This window comes from Pelecanus crispus, chromosome 1, assembly GCF_030463565.1.
Source record: "Pelecanus crispus isolate bPelCri1 chromosome 1, bPelCri1.pri, whole genome shotgun sequence".
Taxonomy (NCBI): Eukaryota; Metazoa; Chordata; class Aves; order Pelecaniformes; family Pelecanidae; genus Pelecanus; species Pelecanus crispus.
This window is the reverse complement of record NC_134643.1, coordinates 16,965,585-16,988,509: the sequence shown is the minus strand read 5'-3', so window position 1 is coordinate 16,988,509 and position 22,925 is coordinate 16,965,585. Positions and strand designations below refer to the sequence as shown.

The following is a 22,925-nucleotide window of genomic DNA, read 5'->3' as shown; positions in this document are numbered from 1 at the left end:
TCAGATGGAAGCTATTTCTAGCACGGAGGCTAGAACAAGGAGTAATAGTTGTATAACCCTTTGTTTCTCTACCTCCCTTAACAATCCAGCTAGTCTCTTAACAATTCTTCTCTTCCCATGGATGCCACCTCCTTGTGCCACTTCGGGTAATACCCTCCAGCTCTTTTCATTTGCTTTTTGTACATCTCAGTCCTGTGCCATCAGAAAAGGGAAAAGGTTTTACCCAGGCTTGATGTGCTGTGATGAATGTGTGCCAGAACTGAGTGTGACTCATCATCAAAGTTGTTTAAGTTGTATTTCCATCTGCCATCTGTTGACCATGATACATTTGAATTGGTAGCTTTGGTATAAATTATATGGCTTATTTTTCTAAAACTAAAGTGAGAAAAAGAAGTATTAGACTAGCACTTTTATTGTTAGCAATTAAACTGAACGTATATTGCAGTGTAGTTCCATTTGCTTAGTTCTCTGATGGCTTTGAGACCTTCATCAGAATAGGGAGAGAGAATATTTTTTTCAGCATTGAGCTTAGAGATTTTCCTGTGTACTGTTTGAGGGGTCCTTCCCAGCACTTTGAAGATAGATGGCACAGTTGAAGATGTATTCTGCTAATAGGGAATTAGATTTCTTAATGGGGAGGTTAGGCCTTGGGTCTGTCCAGGGTCTGAGAGGACTGTACTTTATTTTTATTACCAGCAATTTACTAGCATTTACCCTTATTGAAGTCATAACCAGGTTGTTTTTCTTTTTTCTTCTGACTCAGGATATCGCAGATAGTAAAATTTTAAGTTTGGCCTTAGTGACCCTTCCTATTGAGAAAGAAAAATGGATTGTAGCAGGAACCCAGTCTGGTTCTCTGTGGGCACTTAACACAGAAGATGAAACAAGAAGGCATCGTCTGCAGAAAATGTCAGATTCCATCACTTGTTTATACTGTAATTCTCTTTCAAAGCAAAGGTATAAATGAATTTTAAATATTTTGGGTTACATTTTGAAAATATGACTAAACAGAGATGTTCAGAAAATTACATCTGTACACTCATGCAGTTTTGTTCAGACAACTGTTTATTTTGCTTGTACTTTCACTCAATTTTGCACCCAGTGTAACTAGAGACTACATTCCTGACCACAGGTGGTTGTACTTGCTTTCAGTGTTCAATGAAACTCTTGAAATACCAGAAGCCATTTAAATTTTTCTTACCTGATTAAGGCATTTCTGGAGTTCATTATTTTATTTTATTTCAGCAAACAGAAGAATTTCTTCTTGGTAGGCACAGCTGATGGCAGAGTGGCAGTTTTTGAAGACAGAGCCGTAAAGGTAGACTTGTTCTTTGCTGTCTGTTCTACAAAATACTGTCAATAATATGTAAATCAGCTACCAATAGTGGCTTTATTTCATGCAGTATATTTTTTAATTGCTTCTCTAAAACAAAAAATAATTCTCTAGTGCAGTCTTAGAGGAACTGCACCTGCTTTACAATATCTGTTTTAACCAGTAGAGTTAAGAGGGGGAAATTATTTCTCGTTATAGGACTTTAAAAGGCCTGGCAGACTGACTAGAGAGTGACATGAATAGTTGTTATTAACAATATTCTAACAGTTTTAATCTCCTTTATTTATTGCTGTTCTAGCTCCTTTTTCTTTTCGTTCACACTAAATTTTCGTAGAATGGATATCTTCAAAAAGACAATATAGACAAAGAAATGCTGGGAGCTGTTTATATCAGCTGGTTCCTGAGGGTTAGCTGCTGATCATATGCAATTTAGAGCAGTTATGGGATCGCAATGCATTGCAGAACTAGAATATGGTCCAGTGTGGGATGTCTGCAAGATATGGATGTCACTTTTGTCCTGGTTTCAAGTGGGATAGAGTTAATTTTCTTCCTAGTAGCTGGCATAGTGCTGTGTTTTGGATTTAGGATGAGAAGAATGTTGATAACACACTGATGCTTTAGTTGTTGCTAAGTACTGCTTATGCTAGTCAAGGACTTTTCAGCTTCCCATGCTCTGCCAGGTGCACAAGAAGCTGGGAGGGGGCACAGCCAGAATAGTTGAACCAAACTGTCCAAAGGGCTATTCCATACCATGTGGCGTCATGCTCAGTATAGAAATTTGGGCGAGTTGGCTGGGGGGCAGCGATCGCTGCTCAGGGACGGGCTGGGTATCAGTCAGCAGGTGGTGAGCGGTTGCATCACTTATTTTTCCTGGGTTTTGTTCCTCTTTTTTTTTGTTTACCTTTTCACTACAATTTATCATTATCATTATTTTTATGTTATTTTATTTTATTTTATTTTATTTTTATTTCAATTATTAAATTCTTCTTATCTCAACCCACAAGTTTCCTTTCTTTTGCCCTTCTGACTCTCCCCCATCCCACCGGGGGGGAGTGAGTGAGCGGCTGTGTGGGGCTTGGTTGCCGGGTGGGGTTAAACCACAACACTTTCCATCCAGTTCTTGAACTGTGCCAGGGGTTGCAGAAAGCATCAGTCCCAGCTCTGTCCCGTTTCCGCTCACACAGGCTGTTTTCTGTGGGACATCTATAATGAGACTATAGTGCTTTTCAGTCTCTAACATTCTGGTAAGATACCATAATGGTTCAGAAAATCTGGCTATGTAAATTTAATTCAGCAGGCCTTGTTTTAAGAGTTTCTGAGTGTCTGTATACTCCTTGTTTCTAATGGAGAGTGGTTTGGTTTTTTTTTTTTTTTGCAGTGTAAGGGTGCTGCACCTTTGAAGATACTAACTATAGGAAATGTTAGCACACCACTGATGTGCTTAAACGAATCCTCATACTTATCTGAAAAAAATATAATCTGGGGAGGCTGTGGAACAAAGATCATTGCCTTGACTAGTGATTTCTCTGTTCAAAAGCTCATTGAAACAAAGACAAGTCAACTGTAAGATTTTTTTTATAAATTATGTTTCTTGGCTCTTTTGTTGTTTTCACTGACCTTTTTTGGCAGTACGTTGGTGTAATGTCTTGTTCTAGAGCTCATTCTTTCAGTTCTCTTGTTTCCATTCTTTTCCTTCCATAATACAGATGGAATACAATGTGCATTAAAATAAGATCAGTGAGTAGTGTTTAAAGTATTCATTGCTAGTTTTAAACAAGGGATATGTGTTTTTACTATATAAAGGATTTATGAAGTCAGTATCTTTTCAGAAAACGTGTAAATGCAACTGATCAGTTTTTCTCCCCCAACTGCATTTGTCCATGCCCTGTTTACTTTATTTAGACTTATACACACATACTTATTATAGTATTTGTCTTTACATGTTTGTCGGTATGATGTATGTGCATATCTTTGCCCTATATAGTTAAATCACGTACAATTGTTGACTTCTCATTATTTAGAAATTAGAGACTGAAGTTTTTGGAGTGTTTGATATAATTCTCACATGGGAAAATCCTGCTCTAAAGTTAAGGGGAATTTTTCCTGAGCAGGGAAAGCAGTGTTTGATTTTACGCCAGTAGAGAATTCTGGGAAATTAATTTGCTTTGGAAAATAATGTGTTAATATAAAACAAAAAACTAAAACTTCGGTAAAATGCAGTTCAATGGCAAGATGCAAAATATGTCACAGGAATAATTTGAGCTTTATGGAGGCAAAACTGTATATGGTTTTGAAAATAAAGTTGTCAAAAACAAGTACCATTAGGGAAGGTAGCAGTGTTAGTGAGTGCCTGCTATCAAGGACCTGTGATTTTGAGCTGGTCTTCAAGATGAATTGAAGAGTCAGGGAAATAAGCTGGTGCTGGTAAATTGCAGGGCCATAACATTTTGATACGTGCAGGCACAGATCTGGCACAAGAGTCAAATTTGTATGTAGAAGAAGATAGTCAAAAAGGCTGTCAGTTGAAGTGAAACAAGAGCAGAGCAAGGTGAACTAAATGTCACTGCTGCTTTTTAGGCGTAGTCATCTTTGTGTTGAGTGACCCTTTATGGTCTTGTGGGCCCTGTGAGAACTATCCAGTGTCTCCAAACTTTGCAAGAGTGGCAAGAGAAGGGTGGAGTTTGCGCTGCTGTGATGTGAGCATATGTGATTTGAGCAGATAGATGGGAAAGGTTTATTAATAGGTTTTGGGCATTAACGTACCTCCAGGGATGTCAGCAGCGTAACTCCATTACTGTGAGAATTTATGTTGAACTGTAGGAAGATTATAGCAAGCCCTTTCAGTTGTATCCTAGCCCAGTTTGGTTTTAAAGCTGAATGATTCTGTAAGAGTTAGAGGGAAGCTAACCCCACTCATAATAGTCAAGTTTTTCTACTAGATGTTTTCTGTGTATCTAACTGGAGTTCTCTCTTCTAGGTTCTGTCATAATGCTTACAGTGATGCAAACATTATTTCAATAGCAATAGACAAATCCATCTACTTGGCAAAGAAAAACAGCCATTTTGTGGAAATCTGGGACAAGAAGACAGAAAAACTTTCTGAACTAATTGACTGTGCATGTTTTCTTAAGTAAGTGTTTTATTTCAGATTGATGGCCTGATGCATAGAAAACTGAATATCAGATTGTCTTCTCTAGCATAGTACCTTAACCTGCTGGAGGTAAGGGATTTGCTCTGGGCAAATGTGGAATTCCTTTCCTCTTTTTTGGCCCAGAACTTCAGAATATCCCATACAGAATCTCAATTTTTTAAGACCCTTATTATATTTCACAATTTGTCTATGATTTCAAGAAGATTCATTTAACTCTGCTCCAGAAAGAAGGTCTTTTGCTGTCCTTCAGGTACTAATGCTTTTGCATCCAGTTACTTCCTGCATCCCCTGAATAAGAATGTCTTCTCTCTCTCTGGTGCACAGATTCAGTAGGAGATCAGAGTTTTATCAACAGTGGCAGTGATTTTCATTTGCATTTAAATTGTTCCTCTCCTTTAATGTGCCACGTCCGTTTCATTTTCACAGTGAGGTTAGGAGCAGCTCTAGGTGTGCTCCTCCCACTTTGCAGTGACATTATTCTCCTGTAGACTGGGAGAGAACAAAGAGGTATACCTGCCTCCTATTTAAAGGTCTTTTGAAGCAGATCAGCTGAGTCTCAGAAGTCCAGTAGTTTTCATTCCAGTTTGTTTCAAGTCAATCAACTGATCAGCATGAGATTTTTGCGGCTTGTCTTGATGAATGATTGTTTAAAAGGCTGATATTGAGAGAGTCATTTTAGCAGTTGTGGAGTAGTGTGCCATGAGATTTTAATACAAATCCTCTCCATACTCATAGGGACAAAGTGGAAAAACTAAATAAGGAATCAAAACATAAACTGGCTTATTCTGGAAGAGTGAAGACAATTTGCCTGCAGAAAAATACTGCACTGTGGATAGGGACAGGAGGAGGACACATCTTGCTGCTTGATTTATCAACACGTCGTCCTGTACGAGTTATAGACAACTTTTGTGATTCTGTTAGAGTCATGATAACAGCTCAGCTAGGTAAGTAAAACCATCAAATGACGAGTGCTTTGAAATCAGTGCCAAGTTTAGGATTGCTGTCTCCTGTTTGGCATGATGTTCCAGGAACAGATTAGCATTTTCCGTGTTTTGTTCATTCATTCTGTTCCACTGCTGTCATCTTCAGTCAGTGTCAGGCACTCCAGTGTTAGCTGAATACCAGCAGGCTGTCATACCTGTGCCCACACAAAACAACAGCTCTTCCCTGGCTTGTCACTGATCAGCACGCGAACACACCCCACCTTCACTGCGTCCCTGTGCCGTGCTTCAGCACAGCTCTCACCATCTTCTGTCCAATAGTCTTCATCTTGATCTGTGTCTGCCTGTGTTTTTTCTCCATCTTAAATTTTACGCTTCTGACTTTTCTCTCTGTGGAGCTTGTTAGGTTTTAATAATTTTTCCTTAATTGCTTATTGCCTAGTTTTCTTCTCCCATCCTTATTCAGGAATGGTTCTTTTAGGTTTGGGTTACAGGCAGATCACAGCAAAGCTGGGAAAGTGCTACACACTTGGACTCAGGGTGCAGGCTTGTACGTACAGGCTGTTCTGTCACCAGGACCAGTTGTTTCGAGCTGCTGTAGGCAGACAGTACTTGTGGGTTTTCAGTGGTAATTACAAACAGCCAGAGGAGCGTAGTTGAGCATGGGGCGCTTCGTGGCTGTTGTAGCTTCCTTCACCTGTGCACTTTCTTGCATCTCTCCCAAAAGTAATAAAGGCCATACCAGCTCAGGAGTTCATTGTACTGCAGTGGTGGATACGCTTAAAATACACGTTACTTCAAAAAGTACTCTGTGGCACAACATGTGCATTCCCATTGCCTTCCACTGTGTTTTGAAAAAAACTCTGGATTTCCCTTGTCAGTGTGATTTAAAGTGTGTTTGCTGTCAAAAAAAGATGCTGAAGCTGTTATTGTGGACTCAGAAGCACTGTAATCCCGCTAGCAAACTTCATGGTTGCAGGCTGAGATGTTTTCTCACTACCATCATGAACTTAATTTGGAGGCTGTTTTTTCCTTTCTGGCAGCAGAAGTATCCATAGACTACAGTTACCTTATAGTGCTGACAGTGTTGTATGAGTCAAAAAAACTCCATCTTCCTCTGACTTGCCTTTGCCTGAGACAGCAAGTTTGTAGAGTCTGTTCAGTCCTCAGCTGTTAAGAGGGCCAGCTCTACAGTCCAGATCCACTAGCACAGCATTTTCAGTCCTTCTAGTCCTGATAGCTACAATATTAGTACTATAAAGGGACATTTTATTTTTAGCATTTTGTAAAGAATACTTACTATGAAAACAAAATTTCTGCCTCACTTATTACTGTCATTGATAGGGAAAATATATTGTACAAAATAATACAGTGTGATTTAAAAAGCCTTGAGTCTCGTTCTTTGTTTCTAGTCACCTCAACATTTTTAATCAAAATTTTATGTATAGAAAAGTTAATACTTCAGGAGAAAGAGTTTAGCTGTGTTTGCACAACTCTTAAGAATGGCAAGTAAAATTGATACATGCAGTTTGATGTGTATTTTTTTTCTTTTGATCATTTTTTCCCAGCAATGATTTATAAGGGTTGGTTTTTTCCTAAATTCAAAGATGTTGTTTTTACTGGGATTTTCACAGAATCAGTGAAAATGGCACTGAGGCTGCTTAGCAATTCTTCAATAGCAACACATTGCTTGCGTGAAACGAGAGAAGGTAGAGGGAAATATATTTGTATTAAATAGTTTCATTTACTATTAAAATATATGTCAATCAGATGTAAATATTTCAGGGAAAAGAGATTGCCAGACTTTGAGACATCAATTTTATCTGTAGTTCATCTATGAATATGGAAATTAGTCTTTTTCTAATTCTCTCACTGAACACATTGACGTATAATAGACATGAGATTTTCATAGAGTATGATTAATATGTAAATCTGTAGTTCATTTTGCAAGTGAAGGTTTAGACTTCTATATAGTAAGAAAGGACTCTAGTCTGAATAAGAAACATTATGCTTGAGTTCCCATCACTTTTTTATGGTGTATGGATAGGACTGGTTGCAGAAAAAATTAAAGTGATGAAAAATCTGAGCATGGAAGATGCGTATGTATGGTTCCCACCAGCCCTCACCTACCATAAGCAGATTTACATCGATATCAAAGAAGAATACACTGCAGATCTCCACAGGGCAGGACAAATCTCTCTCTACCTTGCAGAGGTCCTGGGGGACCCATTAGAAACATTTGCTGATTCAGAAGGAATGTACCGGGCGGGGGACACTGCAGCGTGGTCACACAAAACTTCCAAGACTGTGGCTTTCACAGCAAGCCATACTCTAGTCTATTTACACCCCAGAAACTGGCCCCCTCCTCATCTTTTCTCTGGGGGAGTGTGTAAGACTTCATGTGTGAAGAGGTGTGGGGAGGTGTAGGGCGCAGTGCTGCAGCTGGGGTGTCTGCACACGGAGCGCTGGCCTGATCCGTGACCCAGGTACGTAGGCTGGGTCCTGTATTCCTCTACTAGCGCACAGCCAAGGGCTCCCTGCCCGCGTGCTGCCAGTAGGACAGGGAGCTGCTGTGCCAGGAGAACACGTAACAGCTTCCATCTATCTTGCAAGACATTCATAAACATGTCTTGTAGGGAATAAGCGGGAAGTTGGTATTGAAACACTGGCACATTCATCTTATCCCTCTGTGATCCAGCCGCTCCTGTCTTCCTAGTCTTTTTTGCATTATTCAGTAGGTACCTTCCTATGATCCATCCCCTATTTCTACTTCCCTGCTAACTCTCCTACCTACGTGCCATTGTTAGTTCAGAACACTTCTAATTAGTTTGTATCATATTTTGTTGTTTTGTTTTTTTCATAACCAAACTGATTACTGGCACTTTCTGTTTCTGCTGTGCACTGGGACTTCATTTGCAGCCTGTCCCTTTGCTGGGACATCTGTTTCCTGGGACTCTACTACCGCTGCTTGTGGCACATAATAGGGTGCTTTGTTCTTGGGCTTGTTCAGCAGGCTGGCCAGCTGAGCCAGCGCTTATGCCTGTGAACCCTGATAAACCCCTACATTAAATGGAGATGTGAATTACATTGTTTTCATGTCTGGGTTTTTCATGGTTACTAATTTTGAATAAAAGGTCCAGCTGACTGAAGTCTGCTTTCTGTCCTCTTAGTGGCATGATGTCATCTACTCTTTCTGTCTTTAAATTACAAAGTTCCCATTAAAATTAAAATTTGACATTTTATTTCTTTGAAAAAGGGAGTCTCAAGAACGTGGTCCTGGTTTTGGGATATCGTTATGAAAGCGACACCGAAGACAACAAATATCAAAAAGGTACCTGAACTGTGTTTTATTAATTTGTATTATTAGTGGAGTAGACACTATTATGCTTGACTACCCACTGAGAGTGGCGAGTTGATGATCATCAGTTGATATAATCTTATTGAAACATCATTATTATTTTTTGTTGTCTTTTGCATTTCTGGGCTCCATACAAACTAAGAGTAACTTCCAAAAATGGATCAGAGGAAGCCACTATTTGAAGTATATAATACAGTTTGCTGGAAAACTGTATTTGGAGTGTAAATGTCATTGTCTAATTGGAGAATGTATCAAATGGATTTCCAGAGGGGTCTGTGCTCGGCCAGGAATCCCCAGTGTTTTCATGAATGATGTGGATGAAGGAATAGTGAATGTGCTTTAAAGATTTGCAGACAATTCTCAGCTAAGACAAAGCCACAAGCATGCTGGAGAGCAGGATTAAATTCAAAATTACCTTGACAAATAGAACAAATGGTCTGAAAGGAAATAGGATACAATTCAGTAAGGACAAATGCAAGACCTTTTACTTGATTAGGAATGATCCGTTGTACCAATATGAGGAAATGCTCAGCTTAACCCTTTTTCTGCAGCACTGCTGTTTATAATTGATCGCAGGCTGAACGTGAGTCAGCCCTGTCCCATTGCTGCAGAAGAGGCAAACGCCATTCTCACACCAGTCGAAAAGTATCTGTAAGACATGAGCTAATTCTTACACTCTGCTGAGTGCTGATACGGCCTCTGCTGGAGGAGCGTATCCGTCTGGGACATGGCTGAATGATCTGCACTATTAGGAATAGTCCAGAGGAGAGAAATGCAGCCTGTGAGGAAATGTTGCAGGAAGTTAAGTTGGTTACTATAAATAAAGCTTTGAGAGGACATGATAATATGTTTCAAATATGTAAATAAAGATGAAGGGAATAAAGACTTCTACATATTCCCTGTGGGTAGGATAAGGACTAACCAGTTTCTATTACAGCAAGGGAGATTTAGATCAGACTATCAGGAAAAGCTTCCTGACAATTAGGATAGCAAAGTGCTGGAATAGGAAGATAGAAAATCTCCATCTTAGGTATTTTTCTAAGAACAGTTACAGGTGATGATCTGATCGATGGCCTTCTCCACCTTTATATCATCCCAGTTTCAGTGACTCCTAAAAATGTGGCACTGACAGTATAAAGTTAAGGGTGGCAAGTGTAGATGAGCTGACTGTTTGGAGTAAAATAAGAATCAAACTTACAGCAGTGATTTTTATATTCTGATATTCCCTGATTAGTACCATAAGAACACTTACTGCCTTTTTAGCCTTTTTATTGTATTTAAGAGTGCTATTAATTATACAGAGGGGAATCAGAGACTCCCAAAAATCTTGGGGCCATAGTTTGTGAGCCCCTACTCATGCAAGTGTTCTCAATTATCCTTATTCAACTAAAAGCAATGTGAATTCTCCATGAATAAAGAGTTGTTTGCATGAAGGGAGATTGAAAAAGTGACCTTTTCCCAGTATACTCACTGCCTTATGAAATCAGTTTTCGGTTTTAGTTTACAGTGGATGAGTTTTGAGTCTTGTAAGCATTTACGTTATATCTTCTCGGGAAAACAGAGGTGAAATTTTATGCATGCATCTCAGTACTGGCTTTAGCTGTAGCTCAGGTCAGTACCTTATGGCCCACAGGCACCAGAAATGGTTTTTCAAGTCCTTTTAAATGGTATACTCTAAGTTTAGGAACTGGAATACAAATCATTGTGCAAGTACAAACAGCTTGTGACCCGTAACTGCATTACCTCACACATAAAGTGTCATATAACTTGTCTTCCAGGTCCTAAGCATCATGCTTCATTGAAGCAATTTACGAGTAACTAAAAAATAAGCAGATAGGCAAAACCACTTCTAATTATGCAATAATTCTGCTCTGTTGCAGTTTTCAATTTTTTTTTTTTCCCCAGAATTACAATCCTGCGTGTCAGTGTGGGACATTAACCTGCCCCATGAAGTGCAAAACCTGAAAAAACATATTGAAATGAGACAGGAATTAGCAGAAAAAATGAAGAGCTTTTCTGTGGACTGAAAAGTCACCCTGCAAGTGCCATTCTCTTTTCTAGCCTTCCATCCTAACTTCCTGTGCGACATTTACAACTTCTTGTTGCTGGAGTTTTTGACTGAAAACCAGGAGGAATATTGCCATCGGAGAGGCAGTTGGTATTCATAGGATACCAAGAAAAAAGAAGGATAAGTTATTTGTAATATTTGAAAGGACAGAAAAGCATTAAGAATTTCTGAATCTGAAGTGTTATCATGCCTCTGTTGTTTACTTGTGAAGTTTTGCTCTCAGCAACTATGGCTCAACTTCAGTATAACATTGTTCATCTGGTTTTTGATCCCAGTTAAACTGGGAATAAGCCAGGAGACTACAAATGGTTCTTATTTACTTCATTATCTCTACTGAGTCAATGCTGTAATAAGAAGCATAATTTAAGCCTCTGTGTGTTTATTGCAGTTTGCATGTATGAGTTTGCTCTGATGAATCATGGTTTAGTAATAAGTCAGAGCTCATGACCCTGAGTGTATGAAAGAAAACATTATCTTTTTTATAATAGCAGTGTTTAAAGGAACATATGATGACTACATTACTCCTTGAAAACAACGGGCAGAATAGTCTTTATTTCTTCCATGAATAATTGACATTTTTTCATTATGATCAGGAAAAAAAAGTTGTGCTACAATAAAATAGCTCAGAATTCAGAATTTAAATATACTGACAGGCTTCTGCAAGTTGGTGTTCTCTTGCAGTACTGCAGTCTGCCTGTAGTCATATCGTTATGAACATTACTATTGACATATATCTGTTGTACAGCTCACTTTGAAAAGCCAAGAGAAAACACAGAGTGAAAGTCTTGACCTAAACACTGCTACAACTTGTACCACAAAGAAAGAAGCATGCTGTCGTGGCCAGACTGCTAGTTCTTAGTCCAGCTTGTTGGTTTGCTTATCTCAATCTTAAAAAAAAAAAAAAAAGGGAAGTTTCACTTTGGTATTTCTAACATGTGAAGTTTCCGCTTCTTGTTTTAATTTATATTGTTACTTTGCAGGTAAGCAGGGGAAGCTTGAGGAGTATAAGAATTGGCTACCTCTTGCATATAACTACCAGAATTTGTTGCCACACATCTTCATGACAGAGATGCCTTTTGCTGCTCTCTGGCTCTAAGTCCAAGCTGCTTCTTACAGCCTGCACTGACCTGCTCTAAGTGCGTGCCTTATTTCTGTCCATCAGAAGACAGACGTCACTTTCTTTTTTTGATACCAAAAGAATCTATAGGGTGCTCCTGAAAACTCAAGGAGTGGCGTATCCAGAGCCATTCCTGAGTCTGTGGAGCTGAACAAGGTTGAGCAACCAAAAAGTTCTCAGTTCCATTTTTACAGTTTTGGAGAAATTACCTAGTATGCAGCATTTATTGTGTTCAACTGTATCGTAGTTCTATTTTCTGCCATTTGTTGAGTGCGTACTCAGGATTCCTTTTGGATATGCACCCCAGTTTTTATGTATCCTTGTAATCTGCATACTGAGAATAATTTGCTATTTATATGGGATTTTATAACTCAGAAAATATATATTATCAGAAAACATATAATGAATACTTTTTTAAAAAAATAGAATATATGTATTGTGATTATGTTTATTTATAAGTCATTTTGAGATGTAAGCCTTAAACCTTTTTATTAAAACTGTGCTTTGTTAATAACAGTCTACTTTCTGATTGCTGAATTTCCAAGGAGGAGCTTTTGTGTGCAGTTTTTGTGGAGCTTAATCCCTTACATCAGGATGTTGCAAGATCCCAGTTCTGTGGGTTGTGTTGACACAGCTGCATTCCCGCTCATTCTCTGTCTCTCAGTGCACGTCTTGAGCCCTTTTCCATTCCCCATTTTGTCTCCTCCTTAGTGTTCCCTGCAGCCTTTCCCAGAGACGGGAGGTGGCCTGTAAGTAGTACTGTCCTCGCAGCCATTAGTCACCTCTTCCGATTCTCCGGCAAAGAATGATCCGCAGACTGAATCGGGCCTACATGGTAGGTGTTACAGCGATAGCAAAGAACGAAGGAGACAGCAGCAACCAAACAAAAGGTGGAGAGGTCATTACAAACCTGGTGAAATTGGCCGCTGTCGAATTATCAGGGGTGAGAGGGTAAAATTCTCTAACAGGTAACCTGCTGTGAGTATTTAGCACTCATTCATGTGGAGCACAGTGATCCAGCTGCATTCTCCCCAAATACTTTTTAGTACTGTCAAAGATTTGGAGAAGATCCTGCATTGGTGCTTCTTGTTACTCTTTGCCATTTGATACAGTCTAGAAGTGCATCTCTGGCCATCTTGAGCCCTATTCAGCTCGTGCTGCGCGGCTGCCTGTCTGCCGAGCGTGGCATTTCTTGGGGAGAAGAGTGACAGGGCGTATCCTGTCAAACAGAGCGGGCAGCCCTCGGCACCCATCCCTTTCCTGAGCATGGGAAAGCTGGGGAAGGAGGTGGCTGCAAAGCTCTTTGGCCAGAAGCTGGCAGGCAGGATGTGTGCAGGTCCAGTTTAGAAGTGCTCAGGGACTGGAATCCCCTGCCCAGCTGGAACATGCCACCACAGGGAAGAGGACAACCATTTAAACCTGCACTATAAGGAAACCTTTTCCCAGAAACACCTCTACTGACAAACTGTAAGGGGGGGGAAGATCCATGACTTGGTGTTCCCTCTGGTTTTAGTGGAGCTGTTTGGAAACCAGTAGGCTGTGATCACCTAAGAGTATAAGCTCTAGCAGATGCAACGCTTCCTTTATACTTAGGATAACATCCAGCACCTGAAAACAGAAAGGTAACCCTTACTTCAAAGAAGAGCCTGTTTGCTCATGGGAAACAAGCAGCATGGCTGGGCTGTGATGTAACACCTGAGCTGGAACCTGTAATTAACCCCATGTTCCCCAGAACTGTGCAACTAAAGGATACCAGGGTTTAGAGCTGAAGACAAAGAGACAAACAGTACAGAGTGAGCCGAATGCTTGACTAGATACTGATTTTATTTTAAGTATCTTTCCCCTCCTGTGCTGTTGACTTTAATTAGGGTCATTCTTTTTATTAGTTGCTTGCTCTGACATAGAGCTGGTTCATCTATACATTAATTTTAACCTTATTTCTTTTACAAGCAGTTCCTCATTAATCCCACTGAAAACAAGTTATACAGCCTAATTTTGTGTACTTTATCATATACTGGCATCCCTCTTACTCTGAAATGTCATACTTCCTCTTGTGTCCCTTATCATTATCCTATTACTTCTTTATGTGCCACTTCTTTGGGACATGTAATGGAGGAGAGAGAAGGAGGCCGCCTGGGTGTGCGTTGGTCCCCAAACACGGGCACCTGTCATTACTGCCACTTAATAACCATACCCATCTACCTGCAGTGAGCAACAGCAATAAGCCATTTTATGATGAACTCTTCAGATACCAGAGACATGAGAAAGTAGTAAGGGAAAAGAATGAGGCTCAGGGAATGAGGTAAAGAATGACATTCATATTTTTCTCTCGGTCTTTCCAGTAGAAAAGCGTATGAACAACTTCTCACTTGTTTTCTGGCCTTTAAGTCATGCACTAAGAAATCTGAAAACAGCTCCCATTACCTGTCTTAAGCACCAAATTTTCTGCTCAGCACTAGCAGTTGTTTGTTTTTTCTGAATTAGTTCTTCATCCCTATTATGAACTCATCCCAGGACCGTACTGACCTGCACAGTCTCATATAAAACCTTCTTCAAGGCCTTTGGACAAGTATAAATAAAAATTAAATTTGTTGGCTGGCCAGTGTACCATTTTGTTAACTTTTCAAAATGTTTTGGGTTTTTTTTTTTTTTTTTTTTTGTTAGGTAGGCATGTATTTTTATACCAATTTTGTCAGTTTATAAATACAGGGTGGCATAATCACAAGAGCTGAGAATCATACTTATGGCGTATCTGTATTTCAAAATTTGTGATTTTAAGAGGTGGGGAACCAAGCCACAAGATGTATTGTTGTTGTATGAGCAAAGGGAAACCTAGTTTAGCAAAAATTTAGACACCAATGCAAGTGAAATCTCCAGCGTTCACCTTCAAGAGCATTCTTTGCTGTATTCATGAGCTGTGAAGGTACTGTATGAAGCCAGCAGTGCCTGTCGCTGTAGGCAGCTCAGTAGGACTCCTCAATACGTACACTAGATCCTGGTCAATTAAGTAACAAAATTACAAGAATGATCAAACTGTAAAACAACTTTTTACCCTGCAGTGACCTTATGCTGACTGGTACATACCATTTACATGGTTTATTTGGACCGAAGAGTAAACTGGAATTATTTTTAAGACATTATTTAAAATTATGATACACACATAGGTCGACAAAAAAAAAAAAAAACCCCAACCCAGTAAGTTTTTTAAAACTAGCCTGAGGCTGCTAAAACCAAAATGAAAGTAAAAGCAAGGTAAGGCTTTTTCTTTTTTCCTTTTCTTCTGTGTTGCTTTGATTTTTCTTGCGGCCTGAGGCGGCAGCAGGCGAATGCTGTCAGGTTTGTTAAGCCTTGCTGTCAGTCCCTACAAAGGCTGTCGCTAATTAGCATGAAGAGACATTAAAAAAATCAATGTTACATCGCTGGCGTATGTAATTATTTACTTCACTTCCACCACAGCCCATCAGCATCAATGATCTGAAAAGTTAAAAGTGGATAGAAAAAGGGAAAGAAAAAAAATCTTTTTCTGGGGGCATGCCAGCGTTTTTCCTTTTCCACACCGTTTCTCTCGCTGCCTTCTGCCGTGCTTTTCCCGTGGTGCTGCCTGGGAGAGGGGCAGGGCTCTTGCTGTGCTGGGCTTTGACCCCGCTCCCGTCCAGCCAAGAAGCACAGGAACCATTTTGCAGCCTGGGGTGGGGGAAAGAAAAGAGAAAAAAAAACAAGACAAGAAAGAAAAGCTGACAGCGTGGCAGTGCTGACCAGCACAGAGCGCTGCCAGCCCGGCCCGGCATCCTTCCCACTGCGGGGGGGCCGGGTACCCCGCTTTGGTGCGGCCATTGAGACCCCACGAATCCCACCCCTGCAGCGCTGTCCCCGGCAGGGAGGGCAGGCAGAAAACGTGACGGTGCAGTGCCCGGAGGGACCCACGGCTCTTCCTTCCTTCTGAAGGACACCGAGGAGGGGAGGCGAGCGGGCTGGAGGCAGCGCAGGGCTGCCCACCAGACGCCCTTTCCAGGGCGCCGCCCTGCCCTCGCGCACCGTCATGGCGGCAGGGATCTGCCCCGGCACCTGGGGGCCCAGGGCCCCTGCTCCAGGGCTGGCTCCTGCCCAGCCTTCCTCAGCAGGAACGGGATGGGGAGAGAGGAGCAAACCTCGCCCCCTTCACCTGCCCAGCACCCTGCTAAAAGGCAGCCACTGCCCCTTCCCCACCGGAGCCCTGCACGGCCCCTCCCAAAACTCAACATCTAACCACGGGGACAGCGGTGCTCGGGTGCCGTCCCCCACGGCCTGGGCAGTGCTGGGCTCCCTCAGCTCGCTCGCACCGCCCCACCACTCACACCCCAGGGCACGTGTCCTCCCCACCCCACCCCCCCCCAAAAGCATAAATCAGCAAAGGCTTCGGTTCCCCAGCGAGCTGCAAAATGTTCACGCGTTTGGAGGTGGCTGCTTGAACCGCTCAAGCGCAAAACCGCCCACGCAGGGAGGAAGGGCTCAGGGCCCAGCGCCCGCTGGGTGCCGGCGGGGCGGAGGGAGGGGGCACCGGGGGCCGCCGTGCCCGGGGAAGGCTCCGCAGGGGGAACGGGCCACAGCTCTTCGCACCAGCTCTTTTCTGCATAGGCCTGTTTTGCAGCCTCATGACTAAAGGGAAAAAAAAATATTTCTTGACAAGGTCCCGTTTTAAATCCTTTCTCAAGGGCAGGACAACCCCTAAGTAGTCACAGAGGGCAAGGAGAGGCCTTGGGCTCCCCCGCAGCGCCGGGGTCAGCCCACCACGGTGACAGGAGCGCAGCGACTCGGCTCGCAGCCTCGCACCCCCGAGCACGGCCGCCGCTGCCCCGGCTCCGCGTTTCACCAGCTCCCGCAGAGCCCAGCCTGCGCAGGGCCGCGGCCGAGAGGACGCAGCGAGCAGGAGAAGCCTTCATGTTGCAGAGAGACAACCGTGCAGCAGTGTCCTGGTTTCGGTGGGGATAGAGTTAATTTTCTTCCTAGTAGCAGGCACAGTGCTGTGTTGGATTTAGTAGGAGAAGAATGTTGATAACACACTGATGTTTTTAGTTGTTGCTGAGTACTGCTTATGCTAGTCAAGGACTTTTCAGCTTCCCATGCTCTGCCAGGCGCACAAGAAACTGGGAGGGGGCACAGCCAGAATAGTTGATCCAAACTGACCAAAGGGCTATTCCATACCATATGGCGTCATGCTCAGTATAGAAACTGGGGGGGGTTGGCCGGGGAGCAGCGATCGCTGCTCAGGAACTGGCTGGGTATCGGTCGGTGGGTGGTAAGCAATTGCATTATGCATCATTTGCTTTGTATATCATTATTATTATTATCATTATTATACTGTTACTATTAGCATTACTATTTTACTTTCTTTCAATTATTAAACTGTTCTTATCTCAACCCAGGAGTGTTTCTCACTCTTACTCCTCCGATTCTCTCCCCCATCCCATCGGGGCAGGGGGAGTGAGCGAGCGGCTGCGTGGTGCTGAGTTGCTGGCTGCGGCTAAACCATGACAAGCAGCAAGGGAAGCACCCAGCCCTTTGCACCGCAAAGACGTTAACGTTAGTTCGTCGATGCTCAGTTCTGTTTTTTCATGCCTTGACATCTCGGTGGTTGCTTTGAAAACACCTGTTCTCTGCGAGGCAGCAAGAACCATCCGCCTCACCACCCCCACCGGGCTCCCAGGCTCTGCAATTTGGAATTTAAACCAACTGAGCTAAGGCTGAGGCTCAGAAACATCAGCTTCATACCATTACCACCAGAGATCACGCTAAATAAATTTTTAGAAAAACCCCACACAAAGCTGCAGAGCTGTGAGCCCTTGCTCGGAAATGAGCCCATCCTGCCCATGGCTGCCCAGTGCCTGCCCCTGCGCTGCTCATTGGGGCCGGGAAGCAACAGGTCAGCACACGCCGGCCAGGAGGGCGCCGCTGAACCCCGCTGGGTTTGGGTGACACCCTACACAAATGTTACGGGGAAGCCAGTTTTACGCACTAGCGATTTCTTAGATTATCATAAGCATTTCCTGATGAACGCCCGCATAAAACTCATGTATGAGGTTGAACAAGGCCAAGTTCCGGGTCCTGCACTTGGGTCACAACAACCCCATGCAACGCTACAGGCTTGGGGAGGAGTGGCCGGAAAGCTGCCCAGCAGAAAAGGACCTGGGGGTGTTGGTCGACAGCCGGCTGAACATGAGCCAGCAGTGTGCCCAGGTGGCCAAGAAGGCCAACAGCATCCTGGCTTGTATCAGGAATGGTGTGGCCAGCAGGAGCAGGGAGGTGATTGTGCCCCTGTACTCGGCGCTGGTGAGGCCGCACCTGGAATACTGTGTCCAGTTTTGGGCCCCTCAATACAAGAAAGACATTGAGGTGCTGGAGCGTGTTCAGAGAAGGGCAACAAGGCTGGTGAAGGGTCTGGAGCACAGGCCTTATGAGGAGCGGCTGAGGAAACTGGGGTTGTTTAGCCTGGAGAAGAGGAGGCTGAGGGGAGACCTTATCATTCTCTACAGCTACCTGAAAGGAGGTTGTAGTGAGGTGGGTGTTGGTCTCTTCTCCCAAGTAGTTAGCGATAGGACGAGGGGAAATGGGCTCAAGCTGCGCCAGGGGAGGTTTAGGTTGGAAATTAGGAAGAATTTCTTTACGGAAAGGATGGTCAAGAATTGGAACAGGCTGCCCAGAGAGGTGGTGGAGCCACCATCCCTGGAAGTGTTCAAAAAACGGGTAGATGTGGCACTTGGGGACATGGTTTAGTCTAGTCTACCCTTGATTGGTGTAGCGTGGATTTGGTAGTGTAGGTTAATGGTTGGACTGGATGATCTTAAAGGTCTTTTCCAACCTAAACGATTCTATGATTCTATGAATTTTGCCGTTCTGAAAGCCCACTGCTCCGAAACAGTAGTCTGCTGAGCTGCGCCCATGGGTGGGCAAAACAAGAGCCAGGCCAATGCCCTGGGGCTCGACTAATTGGGTGCTGACCCCAAGGTGCTCCCTGTGCACCCGCGGCTCACCGTCCCGCACTGACGGAGGCCACCTCGGGTGTGGGGCCGAGCCGGCAGCGCTCAGACTTGCCCCCCAGCCCTCCTCTCCGTGGGCAAACCAGCCACGCAGCGGGGCTGACACGTTCCCCACCCCGGCCAGGCCTCTCCGAGTGCTGCTGACGGAGGACCAAAAGCCCGTCTGCTGCCCCTGCAGCGATGCCGGCCACGTCAAGGAAGGCATTTCCCCTCTCCGCACACCTCCGCCGACTGCTACGGTGACAGCTCTTCCATGTTAGCACCATGCCGTCCGGTTGAGGCAAAACTCAAAGAATGCTGTTAAATCACACACACACACAAGTAAAGGTTTAATGAGTTTCCTATTATTCCAAAAAAAGCTCAAAATTTCAAAAGCGGATTTCTAAACTTTTCCGTAAATTTCCCCGCTAGAGCCCACGCTCCCGGCTGAAGCAGAGCAACAGCAGCCCCTAATGGGTGGGGAGCCGGGGGCCCGGGCTGCCCGGCCCTGCTCCGCAGCGTGCTCAGTTTAAGTGCCACGGTTGTGCATGCTCACTTTTAATAGCTACCTACCAGCCGGGTAACTAAGCTTCAGTAAACAGTAATTTTCAAATATTATCCATACGTCAAAACTCACCTCACCCCCCTTTCTTTTTTCCTCCTCTAAAATAGTATGTGCTGAGCACTCTGCAACTGGAACATCTCATGGCAAGACACGCTCTCACCTTGTAATAACAGGAAAGTTTGCAAGGGAAAAAAAAAAAAACAAAACCATTCAATTCCCTGTTTTTACAGCTATTACAGCTAAACCCAGGAAGGGACACAAACAGCTGCGTTCTGCAGGGGCTCAGAAGTAGCTGGTGCAGAGCAATCAGTCCTGCTGGAAGAGCGTGAAATCCCCATTGCCGGTGCTGGGAGGGGAAAGGAAAAAGAAAAAATCAATATTCAGTGTCTGCAGTTCCAATAAAACCGGTGCCAGGTCGGTAAGGGAGCGTGCAGCCCTGCTCCGGCAAGCAGCCGGCACAGGATGGCCGGGCAGCTCCGCAGGGCCCCTCGCTGCCTGGCAGGGCGAGGAGCGGAGCGATGGGCGAGGAGCGGTGGGCGAGGAGCAGCGGGCGAGGCGCCGAGGCACAGGGAGGCTCCTGCTGAGAGAATGCCGGTGGCCCGGGAGGAGCAGGGATGGCCCCTCCTGGGGCAGGTCAGAAAGCCACCAGCTTGCCTAACTCCAGGCCAGGAGATGAGGGCCCACAGACAGGGAACTATTTTTAGTTCCGCTCCAACTCATCTAGCCATTTTTCTTCAGTCAAAGGCTTTATCCTGGACAAACTTTGCTTTTTAGTTTTAGTTTAAAAGCCCTTTGGGCTTTGACCGTGTCAGCTTTGACCAGCACCGCTCCCCATCCACACAGGCGTCTCCGAGACATCAGGAGAGCAAAGCACAAAATTGCTGGTGCTACGCAGTTGCCCCATCGCCACTGAAAGACGGAAATACCCGTGTCCTGGTTTCACCCGCGGGCCTGTCATTCCCCACCCTGGAGAAGCCACAGATCAAAGGCTGGGAGCTCCCCGGCTGCAGCTGCAGCTCTTGCAGAGCCACGCGCCACGGGGCAGCGCGTCCCCGCAGCCCAGCAACACGCAGCCGCTCCCCGGCTCGCTCTGCCCACAGCGAGGGTCCTGCACGGCAGCCACAGGCTGCCCGTGGCTCCAGCCCGCCCATGGGGCTCCCTGGGAACGGCTTTTGGGCTTGGTAGGGGCAGGGGAGCAGAGGGCCCTCGCTCAGAGGAGTGCTCCGTGACACCTCCGGTCTGTGACGGCACAGGCAGAGACACGGGCACGGCAGCCTGGAGCAGCTCCGCTCGCCGCGAGCCTGCCCGCATTCTGCTTGCGGTCGCCTCTTGCCCCCGCGCCAGGGTCCTCCCGAACTCAACCCAGTCCGACTTCCTGATTTTCACACCTCAAGCTGCCGGTCCTGGGTCTCTGAACATTTCTATTTATATACACAAAACGGAAAAAGAAAACAAACAAGCCGCAATGAGATTTTGCTTGAATTCTGGTACATGGAAGCCAGGGAGAGGCTCACGTTTGCAGAGCATGCCTTCAGCTCTCCCCCACAGAAAGCACGCTGCACCACCCAGCTTTACAGGTTTCTGCTTTAATGAATTTATGGCCCAGCTCTCAGAAAACTCTTCTGGATGACACAAAAAGGTGACGCTGCCTTGCTTCTGGGCCAGCAGCAACCAGAAGTGCTTTGGAAAGAACACTAAGCCATGGTAGAAGGAAAAGATGAAGCATTTCATTTCAACTAAGCCAGCCAAAATGCACGCCAGCGCTCTAGCGAGGCGTGCAAGGGGAGAAGGTGGACAGACCTACAACGCCAAACCTTTGCCAGGGCACCGAAGGCAGCAGGCAGAGTCCCTTAATACTATATGTTAACAATATATGCAAACAAGGGTATTTTCTCTGAACAACAGACCACCGCCAAGACCACACACTAGACATGATTTGCATTAACTGAGTGTTGGTAGAAAAAAAAAGTGTCTTTATGAGAAGTAACTTTGGAACTAGTACCAATCCAAGTAAGCAATGCGTATAGTAGATGTATCCTCCCACACCCCTACCTTCTGGGGTGCCTTTTAAAAACAGACGGAGATCTTTGCAAATATCCCCAAACAAGCTGTTCTCATTTCCCATCTTCCCAGAAAAAAAGCTGTGGCGCTTGGTTACCTCTGAAGAGGGAGAGCAGGGAGGTTCGGTATCATCAGTGCCACCAGAGACGGGGCCAGGGGGATCCCACCCCTCCTGCATCAGTAATGATTTACACAGGACGTCCTCAATATCGGATCTTCTCACAGAGAACCGGACAGCAAAGAGACGAGGCACCAGCTGCCTCCCTGACCTTGGTTTTGTCTGTACAGTTAATCACAGCCGTATTTATACCAAATATCTGCCTCTGACCGTTCCTAAGCAACTATGCTGACTGCTTAGGGCTCAGTTTGTCAAATCAGTCCCTGAAAAGCTTAAGGGATCTTGGGCAGGGCAAGGCAGAGGAGGGAGAGTCCTTGCCCGGCCGTGCGCAGGACCGACTCCGCCGGCACATCCCCGGGCCCCGCCGTGGACCACCCCACGGACGCCAAGAGCCACCCAGGGCAGGGCCGGCAGCTGCAGAGAAAGCAGCTTTTTTTTTTTTCTCTTTCAAATCACTCACCTGTTTCTAGGATAAGAATTTCAGGGGAGTGAAGAGCAGCTTGGGTTTTCTTTTTTAAAGAAAGTCTGCTACATCGGTTAACCCAACCCCTCTCCTGCTACAGACACACATGCATTTCTTCCTCACCCTCCCTGCCAGCGAGAGCCCCAAAAATCTGCTAGAAAAGTTGGAGGGGTAGGGGGGAAGAACAAAAAGAGCCTGAAGTAGGGAAATTTCCATTCACACACCCACTTCACTCACTTCTCGTGGTCTGTCCTGCAATAGGCACCCCCACACACACCAGAAGGTGGTAAGAAAGACAGAGGAACAGGCGGCACGAAGACAGTAGCCACAACGTACAGCAGGATCCGTCACAGCCTGACTGCCGCAGCCTCCCCGGTCACGCTGTTCACCTGCGCCCACCACAGCACATCTCACGTGACTCAGGAGCACAGCACATCACTCGTCTAGAAGACAGCATTATTATGAGTTACATGAATTTACTCCTCAGGTCAGCTCATGATCAATTTTCCCCCCCCAGGAATTCTCCCTCACAACTGTGGGGTTTGATCACATCTGCGGTTTCTGCCCTGATCTGCGGTTTCTGCCCTGCTCCCTTGCTTTTGCTGCCTCCCCGCAGTGGGCGCCTGCCCACCGAAACATCTCGTCCCGCCTTGGGCTGCACCGCAAAGCAAGCAAGCACCCTTCCTGAACTCCTGCAGGTGCCAGGGCTGGCTACACCCTCACCTTTTTCTTTCTCTAATTAGGAATCTTTTGTGAAA

The 22,925-nt window shown here is 44.8% G+C and overlaps 1 protein-coding gene across 1 annotated transcript in view; it reads left to right on the top strand.

Annotated features, from left to right (window-relative positions):
• The window catches only part of LRRK2 (leucine rich repeat kinase 2), a 72,902-nt gene extending 62,092 nt beyond the window's left edge, over positions 1-10,810 (top strand). Inside the window, exons 45-51 of the mRNA XM_075719781.1 lie at positions 764-957; positions 1,246-1,318; positions 2,712-2,896; positions 4,311-4,463; positions 5,220-5,428; positions 8,682-8,756; positions 10,689-10,810. Coding sequence (XP_075575896.1) covers positions 764-957; positions 1,246-1,318; positions 2,712-2,896; positions 4,311-4,463; positions 5,220-5,428; positions 8,682-8,756; positions 10,689-10,810 — 1,011 coding nt within the window. The remainder of the gene's footprint in view (positions 1-763; positions 958-1,245; positions 1,319-2,711; positions 2,897-4,310; positions 4,464-5,219; positions 5,429-8,681; positions 8,757-10,688) is intronic.
• Positions 10,811-22,925: the final 12,115 nt, after the last annotated feature.